Genomic DNA, 15,017 nt, shown 5'->3' with positions numbered 1-15,017 from the left:
TAACCAGATGATTTCAGCAAAGCACAAGAGGACAAAGAAATTGAGGGTGTATGCAAATGTAATAGCAATGACTGACCATAGATTTTAACTTAAATAAGGAGGAAAATAGTCTGTGCTAAAGGCCTTGGATATTTGTACATGAGATATAAAGTAATCTAGTAAATAAATTGCACACCACTAAAAATCTTTGTTTCAGACTTTGTAGAATGCATTTGGGATCCACTGTCAACTTCACAGACAACAAGTTTAATAAACCACTGCAGAGTGATTCTTGAAGAACATTCCACTTATGAAAATGAAGTTAATAAAAGCCAACAGGTAATAATTTCTTAGGATTGGATTGTAACCCAGTGGTTGAGCCCTTATGTAGCATGTGCAAGGTCCTAAATTCAATCCCCAGCACTGTTAAAAAAAAAAAAGTAAATAAATGAAATGAAATATTTATATAGGTTCAGATACTATTTTATGGAGATATTACCTAGAAAATGATTTTTTTCCTTAAAAAATTTAAAATGTTTAAGAAATGAGTTTGTTTTTAATGTTATAAATATTGATATCTGGCCACTTGAGTAATATGGTATGGATAATTAAATCAAAAAGACATAAAAATTCAGTTTAATATGCCTCTTTGGAAAAAATATGGTTGTGTGTGGTGGCATATACTTGTAATCCCAGCAACTTGGAGCCTGAGGCAAGAGGATCACAAGTTCAAACCAGCCTCAACAACTTAGTGAGACTCTGTCTCAAAATAAAAAGGGCTAGGGATGAGGCTCAGTGGTTGAGCATCTCTGGGTTCAGTCCACAGTACCAAAAAGGGGGGAAAAATTTGCTTGAATTCTACATTTATGAATAATTCAGTTTGTTATAGTTATATGACAGCTTCATTTGTGCTGCATGTAGTATCATTGACTTTAAAATAACTTTTATTCTAGTGTTTAGTATGCCATTATTATTATTCAAATATGGATTCTTTAAGAATAAGAACAATATCTCTTTATAGAAATATTTTTCACAATTGAAAAAATATTTGAAATTCCCATCATCTTTTCATCTTAGTAATCATATCAAGGATTGGTACCGTTGTTGGATATTTTCACCCAGCCTTTTTTTTCCCCCAAAGTTATAGTCCTAATGGACATGTATGTATTATTCTTCCACTTAACATTATCTCATTACATAGTTATATTTGTAAGTTACTACAGTCTTCAAAAACTTTAGCTAATATTTTCATTTAGTGGATGGATATAGCATGATGTCATTAAAATTCCCTGATGGAATACTTTGGTCATTTCTGATCTTTGATATACAAACAAAATGAATTTTCACAAAGTAAATTTACTATGTTAAGGACATAAGCAAACCAACAAAGGACCTGTAGCTAGAGTGCATGAGTGCTTCTGTAAATCAATACGAAAAGATAGAACCTAATACAATAAAAAATAAAACAAAAAAACCAGAAACACAGACAAGCAGCTTAACTAGGTACTTTGCAGAAAAGCTTTCCAAATGGCAAATAAATACATAAGAATATGCCAAGCATTACCCAACAGGGAAATGAAAAATAAAGCACAATGGGATATGACTAGAATTATAAACATTTAGAAAAAAAGCAATAAGTTTTATAAGGATATAGGGAAACAGGATGTCTCATACACAGCCATGGAAATATAAAATAGTACCACTATTTTATAGAACAATTTGGCATTTTATATAAAGTTGGACATCCAGTCATGAGCATATTCCAGCAGTTCCATTTCTATGTATATGCCCTTTAGAAATGTATGCTTATGTGTACTAAAATATCTGCAAGAACTTTTATAGTATCATTTTTCATCCTTAACAGGAAACCATCTAAATGTCCTACTACTAGTATTTATACAACAAAATACAATATAGCAGTGAAAATGATCATCTACAGCCACAGGCAATAGCCTAAATGAATAGGTATCCCAGTTGGTAATTATTTTAATAGCCAATTCTATGAATGTGTACAAATTTTCACTACTAAAATTATGGTTGTAATGCATCAGAATGCACCACTCACCTCTTTTATTCATAAGCTAATATTTTTTAAAATTATGTTTAGATTTTTCTCTTTTACATCTACATTTGAAAAGGATAGAATGAAAAGATTTTAAATAATTTCACTTTTTCTGTTGACCTACCCATTATAATGGCTCTTTTGAAAGGAAGTTTCTTTCTCATGGACACACCTAAGAAAACTTCTATAGACACTTTGCAATATTCAAGAGCCTCGTGCTGTTTTCTTTAGTATAGCTTCCACATTGCATGTTCGTTTTAGCATATTTTGGTATTGGGAGTTTGATATATTTAATGGTGGCAAATATTAACTTTATTTTGGGACTTTTTATAGAACTACCCTTGTTAAATAGCATAGGAAAATGTTCTTGTGATTGTCAGAGTTTCCTAGTATTTATCTCAATCCTTTTATAAGTCTATGGAAATTGTTTAATTATTTTAAAGCTTACACTTTTCTTGTAAAAATGTCACATCTGAAGTGTCAAAAATTACTTTGAATATCTTAATATTTGCTGCATTTTTTTCCTATGTGTATAACTTGTCTTTTTTCAGAACAGGAATATGTGCATGCTAGTGTTTACTATTACATCTTTGTATGTTGAACTGGTTGAGCACTGTAATGACTTGAGAATACACTGCATAGAATTTTTTTTTAATATGGTTTTTGGGGGGCTGGGGAGTTGTGGCTCAGTGGTAGGGCATTTGCCTAGCATGTGTGAGGCACTGGGTTCAATTCTCAGCACCATATACAAATAAGTAAAATAAATGTCCATTAACAACTAAACATTTTTTAAAAAATGTTTTTTGATAAATATATTTCCAATTATGACTATTGCTGATACTTTCCAATTTTTAAATAATAGGATTTACTTAAATCCATTGCTTCAAGAATGAAGAAGGCGATAGAAGATGATGTTTTTATTCCTCTATACCCAAAGAGGTAAAAGCTGTTAACTTTTGTATTGTTTGAAATAGCTCATCATGTAATACAGATTTAAGGACATAATGCAAGAGAAACTATACTGTTCTTAAAACATACATGTACATATTCTATTAAGATGCAAATTGAGATTTCAACAAGTATTTCTCAGTCACCTGCTGTATACCATGTATGATACTTAGCACTTGGACTTTTGATTTTTTGTTTGTTTGTTTGTTTAAATGTTCGTTAGGAACATGAGCAGTTGCATAAAATGGTAAAAAGCACAGGTTCTAGAGGTTGGATCCACCATTACTAGATATTTGATCTTGGTCCTTTCTAAACATCATTGTCCTCATCTGTAAAATGAGTATAAAATTAGTTGCTATTTCACAGAACTTTAGGAAGATGAGAAGAGTGCTCAGATTAAAACAAAGCTTTGTATAAAAGCAGAATAGTGTAAGCCTAGAACCTCACTGAATGTCCAGAAACTGCAGCTGTGAATTATGTATTTACTTTATGAAAAAAAGTAGTATTAGAGCTGGGGATGTGGCTCAAGCGGTAGCACACTCGCCTGGCATGCGTGCGGCGCTGGGTTCGATCCTCAGCACCACATACAAATAAAGATGTTGTGTCCGCCAAAAACTAAAAAATAAATATTTAAAAATTCTCTCTCTCTCTCTCTCTCTCTCTCTCAAAAAAAAAAAAAAGAAAGAAAAAAAAAAAACTAGTATTAGAAGCATGGCCATAGTATTAGGTACATGCTAAACTATAGCTACCCAGTAAGTAGTCACAGGATAGAAAACTTTGTGGAATGGGAAGAAAGAAAGCTCTTGGCTTTTTGACTTTTTTGAGTCAAGAAGTCATGTCTGCATATAAAAATTCTTCCTTGGTAAGGTTTCTTTTGTAAAGTTTTTACTTAAATCCTTCTACATGTGATTTATTTGCTAATATTTAATTTACACTTAAAATGAAAAAATTTACTTCCATCCTGCCCTCTATACACTCAGATTTTGCCCTTCTTCCTTTATCCATATACATGCATGCAATAATCAATTATTTTTATATTTATTTTCTTCATACAAATAGAAGTAAATACTTATATATGCCATTACCTTACTTTCCCCTTTTTTCTACAGCAAAGTATATTATCCAGTTTGAATTTTATTTCATGTAGTACACTTTTTTAAAAATATTTATTTTTTAGTTGTAGTTGGACACAATACCTTTATTTTATCTGTTTATTTTTAATGTGGTGCTGAGGATTGAAACCAGGGCCTCACACGTGCTAGACGAGCTCTCTATCGCAGAGCCACAACCCCAGCCCTCATGTAGTACATCTTTGAGATCATTTCATGTTATCATGAGAATTTTCCTATATTTTTTTGAAGCTGCATATAGCAGGGCATCATGTAGATATACTGAAACTGATAGACACCAAAGTGCTGAACTTACTAACAGTGGATATTGCAAATAAACTAGCAGACATACCATTCTGTACATTTGAAAACTTATGTACAAGAGACATTCTCAAAAATGGGATTGGTGGGTCAAAGTGTAGATGTGTTTGTAATTTTTGATAGATATCAGATCACCTCCATGTAGAGAACTTCCATTTGTATTCAATTAAGGCTTAGTATGCTTGTTTAAAATAAATGTTTTTTAAAACTCTGATTCTGAAAGAGTAATTTGCATTTTCTCCTTTCTCTTTCTGTTGTTTCAATTAGTGCTGTAGAAAATGAAACATCACCGCATTCCAAGTTCCAAGAAAGGCAATTCTGGTCAGCTCTGAAGGTAAAATAAAAATGCAGATTTATTTTTAATAGAGTTGACTATAAAACAAAGTGGTAGACTTTTTCTTATGGCCCACATCATAAATATTTTAGGCTTTGCAGGTTGTATAGTATCCACTGAAATACTGGATTCTGCCACTGTAGTCCAAAAGAATCACAGATACTATGTAAACAAATAAATGTGGCTATGTTTCAGTAATACTTTACTTATAGACATTGAAATTTGAATGTCACATAATTTTTACTTGTTATAAAATTTTACTTGTTTTTAAAAAAACATTTTTTAATGTCATTTAAAAAATGTGAAAACTATTCTAGCCCACAGGCCCTATAGAAACAAGCAGAGGTTGAATTTAACACCCAAATCATAATTGGCTAACCCTTGTTCTAAAAAGTAAACATAAAGTCATTGTCAAGTCAGTAGTAATAGGAATGGTAAGAAGATGGGTTCAGAAGACATTTAAGATATACCACTGAAAAGACTCAATTAATTTACATCTGAGAACATAAGGTCAAAGCCAAGTTCCTGACTTCGGCAACCTTGTGACTTACTATATTCTCTGGGAACATTATAGGAGGTAAAGGAAGAAGAAAAAGCCAGGGAGGGAAGATAAGGTCAGTTTTGGATATAATGAATTGAACACAGCTCTGGGACAAATCCAAAAGTCTAGGAGGCAATTGGATATATGAATCCAAATATCAGAGGACACATCTGAGTTGAGGTTTTGCATTTAGAGCCATGGTCTTGAATGACAAGTTCTGAGGAGATAGGGTGAAGCATGAAGAAGAGGCTATGGAAAGAACGTTGAAAATATTGACAGAAGAAGGGAAATGGAAAGTAGTGTTTTCATAGAAACCTTAGAACCATAAGAGAGTGGCCTTAAGGAAGTAAATGAAAGACAAGCCAGGTGTTTCAACACATGCCTATAAATCCCAGTGGCTCAGGAGGCTGATACAGAAGGAATGCAAGTTCAAAGCCAGCCTCAGCAACTTAGCAAGGCCCTGAGCTACACCCTGTCTCAAAAAAAAGTAAAAAATAAAAAGACTGGGGATGTGGATCAGTGGTTAAGCACCTCTGGGCTCAATCCCAGATTTAAAGTAAAGACCAGTGTGTTAAGTGCTACCAAAAAGAATTAGGAGAGTTAAAGTGTTTATTAGGTTTAACAAAAAGACATAGATCATATCAGAAACAGTAGTTTCAATAGTGAATTAATGTTTGTCATGTGGTTGAGTCAGGGAAAGGACTTTCAAGGTGAGGAGACAACATCAGTGATGATATAAAGCATGATATTATAGGAAAACTGCATGTCATTCCGCACTCAGAGTAGTAAATAACTTCTGGAAAGAAAGGGAGGGAATGCAATAAAATTCACAGGAAGATCTGGACTTAAAGAGAAAGACAGCTAGTATTTATTTTATAGTTTGGGGGACTTCACCAAATGCCCAGGTTATTATTCTTTCTTTATATATCAGAGCAATGAAGTTCTCAGCATTGACTGACTTCTTAAGGTCACACCTTGGCAACAGTGGCCCTGGCTTTAACAATGGTCCTTTATGAATCCTGGAATCCTGCAGCCTTGTACTCAGTGCCGCAAGCTCTGACAGGATGGATTGAGGAGGAACATTGTTGGTCTGGAAAGGACCTAGTGAATTCATTTGAAACAGATTTGGGGTGGTTATACTAGAAAAGGAAAATAGAGTGAGCAAATAGAGGTTGTAAAGAAATAGGTATTTTTCAGAGATGTTTTCGGTTCTAAAGTTGACAGCTCCAACTAATTGTAGTTGAGAGTTACAGTTAATTGACAGGCTAATTGTAATGAGAATTGAAGAGTATGAGCAACTCTTTATGTTTGTTAGAGACTTAGAAAACACATGCATAAGCCAGGCACAATTGTTCATACCTGTAATCCCAGCAACTTGGGAGGCTAAGGCAGGAGGATCACAAGTTCAGCTAGCCCCAGCAACTTAGGGAGGCTCTAAGCTACGTAGTGAGATCCTGTCTCAAAATAAAATATAACAAGTGTTGGAGATGTGACTCAGTGGCTGATTGACCCTGACTTCAATCTTTAGTAAAAAAAGAAAGAAAAGAAAAGAAAACACATGTGTATTCACTTTATGTTTTATTTTAGCTCTTCCGCAATATTCTTCTTTGGAATGGAGTCCTTTCAGACAACACCTTGCAAGAGCTAGGACTAGGGAAGCTGCTAAATCGCTACCTTATTATAGCTCTTCTTAATGCCATACCTGGACCAGATGTTGTGAAAAAATGCAACCAGGTAAGTTGTGTAGGAGCAATTATGATTTTATCATTTAAAAAAATATAGCTATTAAAATTTTAGCAAATTAATTAAAATTGTGATTCTCACAAAAGAATAGACAGGTCAATAAATCAACAGTAGACACCCAGAAGCAGACCCTCTCTACTTAAGAATTAGTATACTGATTTGAAATATCACCAATAAGGGAAAATTACTTAATAGATGATGCTGAGACAACTGGCTCTTCACAAAAAGAATGTTAGATTCTTGCCTCTCACTATATACCAATATAAATTTCAGGCAAGGACAGGGGGTATAGTCATTGGTAGAGTGCTTTCCTAGTACATTCAGGGCCTCATTCAACCCCCAGTACCACAATCAGTCAATAAATAAACCTCAGGTGAAATAAAAAATGAAATTGTAAAATTATAGCAGTAGAGGTAAATAACTATCAAGAGTGAGAGTGTCCTTTCTAAACTTAAATACAAATGAAGAAATGATAACAAAAAGCAATAGATTTGACAAAAATCTAAACCTTAAGTGGATCAAAAAAATTCATTGAGAGATTAATTGATAATTGTTTGATTAATTGTTAATTGTTGATAATTGTTGATCTGCTTTTCTAGCCACATATTACGGAAAGAATGTTCTATAAACATATTTTGTCTTCTCTACTTCACAATCTTTATGTTCAAAGGGGACTCTCTAAATAAATTTTATTGATACTTGTGATACAAAATTAATTTGATAATTAATTGATTAATTGATAACTGGAGACTATGTTCACTGGGCTCACTATATTATTCTTTCTCCTGTTGTTTATTTTTGAAGACAGGAAGTTGAGAAAGTAGGAAAGAAGTTGTAACACATAACAGGGATTAAAATCCCTTTGCAAATCAATAAACAATTCAGATGTTCTTATTAAAAATGACCAAAAATACGCAAATCAAGTTACCAAGAAAGGATATGTAAAAATAATGTACAAATACATGAGAAAGATTATAGTATAATAATCAGAAAAATGAAAATTATTATATAGTAAAGACAATTTTTTTAGAAGTTGTTTACAGCCAGGTGCTAAGGTATACAACTGTAATCTCAGGTGCTCTGGAGCTGAGGCAGAAAGACCACAAGTTCAAGGCCAGCCTTGGCAATTCAGGGAGACCCTGTCTCAACATAAAATTTTATTTTAAATAGGGTTGGAGTTGTAGCTTAATGGTGGAGCACTTGCCTCACATGCATGAAACAATTGCCAGTACTACAAAAAGAAAAATGTGTGGAGATCCATGTTTTTGCTGTTATTCTGTCTGTAATTCCCAGTGTTGGCATAAGCATGGGAAACAATAGTGCCAGCAAGAGCACTGTGACAAGAGTGCATAGCACAGTGGATTCCCACACTGTGGGAGAAGGGACACAGGCCTACTGGAGAATATTTTGGCATGATGGGTACAAAACTTTCAAAGTTCATACCTTTGCCTTCTAAGAATTTATCTTAAGTCAAAAATCAGAGATGTACATTCAGATATTTTATTTATTTTTTTTTGCCCTTTTTGATTTTTTTTTTTAATTTTTTATTGTTGGTTGTTCAAAACATTACAAATTTCTTGACATATCATATTCCACACTTTGATTCAAGTGGGTTATGAACTCCCACCTTCACCCCATACACAGATTGCAGAATCACATCAGTTACACATCCATTGATTTACATATTGCCATACTAGTGTCTGTTGTGCTCCGCTGCCTTTCCCATCCTCCACCATCCCCTCTCCCCACCTCTCCCCTCCCCTCCCCTCCTCTCTCTCTACCCCCTCCACTGTATAACCCTGAGGGTCTCCTTCCATTTCCATGCGATTTCCCTTCTCTCTCCCTTTCCCTCCCACCTCTCATCCCTGTTAAATGTTAATCTTCTTCTCATGCTCTTCGTCCCTATTCCATACAGATATTTTAAATGTAAAGAATATTGTTGTAGCATTACTTATAATAGAAGACAGTTGGAAACTACCTAAATGTCCCCCAAAACATCTTGGTCTGTCCAAAAAAGATAAGCCTGTAGTTGAAGAATTTTTAAGTATATGAGAAAATATATACTTTATAATTTCTAAAAAAAAAAAAAAATACATATGAAATGATGTACCACTTCCTAGCCAACCATGATTTTTCTGACTGTAGTTTTCATATTGGGTATAGATTTGAACATTACATATCAAAAATTTAAATTATCATCTGTACTTTGTTTCAGATTTAGAGAGTCCTCTTTGAACATAAAGATTGTAAAGTAGAGAAGACAAAACATGTTTATAGAACATCCATAATATGTGGCTAGAAAAGCAGATCAACAAAATGTAGGTTTAAGTTCTATTCTCATTTATATACGAACTTCTTAGTTACATGAGAATTTTATTGATACTTGTGATACAAAATATGGGGCAAGCAAGTACAAATGGTATTAAATTCCAAACCAGTTTTGAAACTTTTGAAAAAAGTAGTTTGCGTAAAATTTTATAGGACCTTTGGCCTTTTTCAGTTAACTAAGTGTCTGCCTTTTTTTCTCAGTAATTGAAGAAGGTCATTAAGGAATACAATAAATCTTTTTCCTCATCCATAGTTTTTTAGGATTTTTTGTTGTTACTATTATTGCTGCTGGAGTTCAAACCCAGGGCTTCACACACATGAAGCATGTGCTCCACACCTGGGCTACACCCTCAGCGCATACACATCTGCTTTTTTTTAACTAAGTATTTAATTCTGACCAGCCATATTTATTTTAGAAGGTATTTTTTGGAATTTTTATTGAACATATAATATTTGGTTCATTTTAATTTTTCTCTTATCTCCTCCCTTCCCCCACCCTTCGCCAAGCACTGGGGATCAAGCCCAGTGCCTCACTCGTGCTAAGCAAGCACTGTGCTACTGAGCCACACATGAATCCTTTTATTTTTTAAATATTTTGCTGACTTTACTAAAGCTTTCCCCAAAACCATGCATTACCTTCAGGAGGATGATTATAAAATGCCATTTGTTGTTGTTGTTGTTGTTGTTGTTGTTTATTCCAAAAGAACACTTGAATGCACTGCATTGATTCATTTTGTTATGGACATTTGTATGAGATTAGTAGACTATCAAAGCATAATTAATTTTTCTTTCACCCTGTATATCTTAGAATCACTCACTTGATTCCTTAACTCTAATTTGTTTATGTAGATCATGTACTAGATGAAATATAGTTAGGTTAACTGAAAGTATCTATGTCTAGGCATTGCGGTTCTTAGTTGTAAGTTATGTTTTATGTGGATTTTTTATCCCAGGAATACACAAGTATGGAAAGAATTATAAGCACTTCTAGAGAACATTCATAAAAGTAGTCTGTTTTAAGCTCTTAGCAATAAAGAATGATTTTTTAAATGGCATATGACCTTTCACAAAATAAGGGAAATTTTCCAAAATTTTTATTGAATCAAACTATAATAGGGAAGAATAATACTCAACTTGCATAATCACTGTGAGATTGTTAGCAAGAGTCCTTAGATAATTATCATTATCATAAACAATCATGTGTTTTAATTAACAGATAGTAGTATGTCTACCAGAAAAATGGTTTGAAAATTGTGCTACAAGGACATCTATTCCCCAGCTAGAAAACTTCATTCAGTTGTTATTGCAGTCTGCACATAAATTGTCTGGGGATGAATTCAGGTAAGGCATGTTTCATCTTAACTTTCATAAGTATAGTTTGAGGATCTTGCATGAGCTCAGCAATTTTTAGAAATTTTGTATAATTTTTACAAAGATTTGTACATTTATTATACTTCTCAAAAATCTGTTGAGACTTGGTAGAATTAGTACATATTTTTATGGTTACCTTTGAAATGGCTCACTATAATCACACCCCATGCATATTCCTATTTTTAAATATAAAATCTTTCCCAAAATAGCATTTCCAAAAAATACATAGAATCAAAACTCTAAATCAGAAACCTCTTATTAAACATTTAAAATGAGAGCTGGGATGTAGCCCAGTGATGGAATGCTTGCTTACCACATAAGAGACCATAGATTTGATCTCAGCACTGAAAAACAATTTCCATGTATTTTTAATTTTTTTGACTATTTTTAAAAATTCAGCACTCCTTCAATACAAGTGTGCATCCTAGTTTTTACCCAACAGTAGCTAGATCTCTGGTGTGAATGTCTCATTCACAGCATCAAATGCTTACAGGATACAGTAGTGTTCTGGTAAATTGCCAACTGAAAAAATTTACATGAAAAAGGCCAAATTTGTAACATTTGCTGATGCCTTGGAGTAAATATTCCTACTCTGGCTTCCACCATAATGGCATTAAAACTGTAGTATAACAACAGGGATATGTTCCAAGAAATGAATCCTTAAGAGATTTATTGTTGTACAAACATCATAGAGTGTGCTTACACAAATATAGTTGGTGTAGCTGCTACACACCTGGACTATATGGTATGTGCATGTATGTGTATAGGGGTGTGTGTGTAAGTGTGTGTGTGTGTGTGTGTGTGTGTATATATATATATATATATATATATATATATATATATATATATATTATAGTCTATCACTCCTAGGGCCATCAAATTAAGCACAGGAGAAAATTATGCAATCGAGATTCAGTAAGCACTAGATATATGAGGCTACTTCTGACATAACACAGCATACTGTTTTACTCTAAATTTAAAAAAAAAAGTATATACTCTTAAATAATAATTAAAAAGTATTATAGGCCCGATGTGGTGGTGCATACCTGTATTCCTAGCTACTCAGGAGACTGAAGTAGGAGAATCACAAGTGCGAGGCCATGTTGGACAATTCAGCAAGACCCTGTCTCAGAATTTTTTAAAAGTTTAGAAAGGGCTAGGGATATAGCTCAGTGGTAGAGCACCCCTGGGTCCAATCCCTAGTAAAATGCATCAGGGCTTTTACTCCTTCTTTCTCTTCTTCCTTCTACCAAAAAAAAAAAAAAAAAAGTATAGTGTAGTAAATACATAAATCACTAATATAGTTGTTTATTATCATCAGGTGTTACTACATAATCGTATGTACTGTACTTTTATATAGCAGCAGTGCAGTAGGTGTGTTCACACCAGCATCCCCACAAACATAAGTAATGTATTGAATATGATGTTATCATGGCTGCAGTGTCACTGGGCAATAGAATTTTCAGCAGTTCGTCATTGATCAAAATGTCACTGTGCAGTGTGTGGCTGTAGGGGAAGAAGGCAGCATCTCTGTATTTCATGCTATATTAGGTACTGACATAAGGTTAAGCTTTTGTTTTGGAGTAATGAATAATTAGTGGGTCCTGAGTTGATCACTGTGCCTTCATATCTCACTTTTTATTGGTGGTGGTCCTGATCTGGAAGTTGAACTGAAGATGTTGTGCATGCTAAGAACATACTCTTCCACTGAGCTACACTCCCAGCCCTGATGCATTTTTAAAGAGGGCAATGTTTCTTTGTTTTGTTTTTCAGGAATGAAGTCAAGGAAATAATTCTTATTCTGGTGAAAATAAAAGCTTTACATCAAGCAGAATCCCTCACAGAAGAGTATCACCTAGACCATCTTAAATCACTAATTAAAGAAGTTTGAGTACACTTAATAGGAAAGTACTAAAATGAGATTTATATATTTTAAAATATAATACTCAATCCTTTTGCTTGCAAACAAAACAAAACAAAAAACAAAGCCTGGTGCCTTTTTATTCCTTGTAATGGAGGGTAGGATTTTCAAAGAACAGAACTCCTCCCTCCATTCCCTCCTTCTGCTTTCCTGGAAAACTGCCCTTCCTAATTAACTGGTGCTTGAAGAAATTAAATGCACAGGAGCAGTAAGAGATCAATCTGTATGTCTTTGAATTTCTTTACTTTTCTAAGAGGGGAGATGGAGAAATCTCAGATGTAGTTATTTTGGCTTAGAGGAGCAAATAAGTCTTCTGCTTTGACCATAAAACTATGTTTAAATTGTAATTATTTTAAAGACTCCTGTTTACAATTAATAAGGAAATCTTAATTAGAAAGAATTATGTGTTAACTGGATAGTCAAATTGTCCTTCAGAAATCTGTACCAATCTCTTGTACCAAGACCAAATAAGCGTAAGAGTGCCACTGAATCGCCACCAGTTATTATATTTGACAGGTAAAAAGAATTGTAATTCTTTTGTTTGGGCTGTTAGCAAAAAATGTATTGGGTTGGACAATTCATTATTCTTTTTGAAATCCATTCTTTTTTTTTTATGGGCTTGAAGGCCTTTATATTGTAAAAAAGACTTTTTTTTGCCTGTCCTATGTGGCAAATTAGTTTTTCTCATTTGTCACTTTTCTTTTGTATAAGATTTTTTTTTTGGTATGCTGCCGTTGCTTTTTTAGCAAGTTGCTGCTTTTTGGTCAGACCATTGCTGGAAAGCACTTAGCATTCCTTCACTATGACTGTCCCCAGCAATAATTACTGTTTTCATCTTAATTTTATCCTTTCAGACATTTATCTCTATGAAAGTATGTGGTCAGGTCCAATGGCCGCACGCCTGTAATCCCAGTAGCTCGGGGGGCTGAGGCAGGAGATCATGAATTCAAAGCCAGCCTCAGCAACAGTGAGGCTGGCTTTGAACTCGTGATCCTCTAAGAAACTCAGTGAGACCTTGTCTCTAAATAAAATACAAAATAGGGCTCAGGATGTGGCTTAGTGGTTGAGTGCCCCTGAATTCAATCCCAGGTACCCCTCTCTCAAAAAAAACTTTTGTGTATTTTTTTGTTTTTGCATAAATGGCAGATTTTATTGCATCTGAAATGTGTAAATTTTTTATTATTAAAGTGTACATTTATAAATTAGCCTCTGACTTTTTTATTTTTAACTAGAAATGTGTCGAATGTGTTCCCTTAAGATTTTTAAACAGAAATGCTTCTCTTGCCTTTCATATAATGAAAAATATTAGAACATTCAACTATTCTGATAGTCTTTAATTTCGTTATACCTAAAGTTTGAAAAACTTCAAAGTTTTATGTTATATAATTCATAAATTTTTGTGAAATTTTACCTAATCATTAATGCAAAGTTCTTTTTTTTCTATTCCTATGAAATGGATGGAATGGAGAGGATACAACTGGCAAGAACAAAACATGGATTTGAGCACTCATCTCATATCTTAATTCTTTTCTTTTTGTTCATTTAAAAATGTGAAGAGGAATATAACTCAAAGGTAGAGCTCTTGCCTAGCATGTGTGAGACCCTGGGTTTATCCCCTAGCACTGCAAAAAAAAGAAAAGAATGTGAAATTTTTATAGATTAGACAGATGTTTATGTTTATCATGATGGAAAAACCACCTCAACACAATTGATTTTTGCATTTCTTAGGCCCCTGACAAAATGATAATTAACATATGTAAATGACTCCTAAGAAATATCATGTGACACAGAACTTAAACATGTCAGCCCAATATCCATCATGAGTAAATAAATAAAGAGTCCTTAAACATTTATAAAGGACTTTAATTATTTCTAAACATAGGTTTAATTTGCTAAGGACTTTTTTTTTTTTTCTAACAGTATGTGTATAAAGTGATAATACACCATGACTAAAAGGAGTTATTCTAGTAAGTCAAGTTTGGCTTAATATTGAGTTCATGCATTGTGACCCCAGCTACTGGAGAGACTGAGGCCAGAGAATGCCAATTCAAGGCCAGCTTGGGCAATTTAGTGAGAACCTGTCTCAAATTTTTTTTAAAAAAAAAGGGGGGGCTGGGTTTGTGGCTCAGTGGTAGAGCGCTCGCCTAGCGCGTGTGAGGCCCTGGGTTCGATTCTCAGCACCACATAAAAACAAATAAAAGTCTATACAACTACAACTAAAAAATAAGTATTAAAAAAAATTTAAAAGAAAAGAAAGGCTGAGGATGTAGTTCAGCAATAGAGCATCCCTAGGATCCATCCCCTGTACCAAAACAATAAAAAATTTAGAGCCAATCTGTGTAAGTCACCCATAAGCAGAG

General features: G+C 33.7%; 1 protein-coding gene across 2 annotated transcripts in view; it reads left to right on the top strand.

Moving 5' to 3' along the window:
• The window catches only part of Gcfc2 (GC-rich sequence DNA-binding factor 2), a 47,372-nt gene extending 33,205 nt beyond the window's left edge, over positions 1–14,167 (top strand). The window contains exons 12-17 of one of the 2 annotated variants that reach the window (XM_027943856.2): positions 197–318; positions 2,904–2,980; positions 4,687–4,753; positions 6,882–7,028; positions 10,582–10,706; positions 12,510–14,167. In XM_027943856.2, the coding sequence (XP_027799657.2) occupies positions 197–318; positions 2,904–2,980; positions 4,687–4,753; positions 6,882–7,028; positions 10,582–10,706; positions 12,510–12,627 (656 nt within the window). In that variant the 3' untranslated portion in view covers positions 12,628–14,167. Of the gene's footprint in view, positions 1–196; positions 319–2,903; positions 2,981–4,686; positions 4,754–6,881; positions 7,029–9,252; positions 9,566–10,581; positions 10,707–12,509 lie in introns of those variants that run through there. The other variant, XM_071601769.1, reaches the window with a different exon arrangement.
• The last annotated feature ends 850 nt before the right edge of the window (positions 14,168–15,017 follow it).

The sequence above is a fragment of the Marmota flaviventris genome, chromosome 14 (assembly GCF_047511675.1).
Source record: "Marmota flaviventris isolate mMarFla1 chromosome 14, mMarFla1.hap1, whole genome shotgun sequence".
Taxonomy (NCBI): domain Eukaryota; kingdom Metazoa; phylum Chordata; class Mammalia; order Rodentia; family Sciuridae; genus Marmota; species Marmota flaviventris.
Note: the sequence above shows the minus strand (reverse complement) of the source record. Positions and strands in the feature narration are given on the sequence as shown.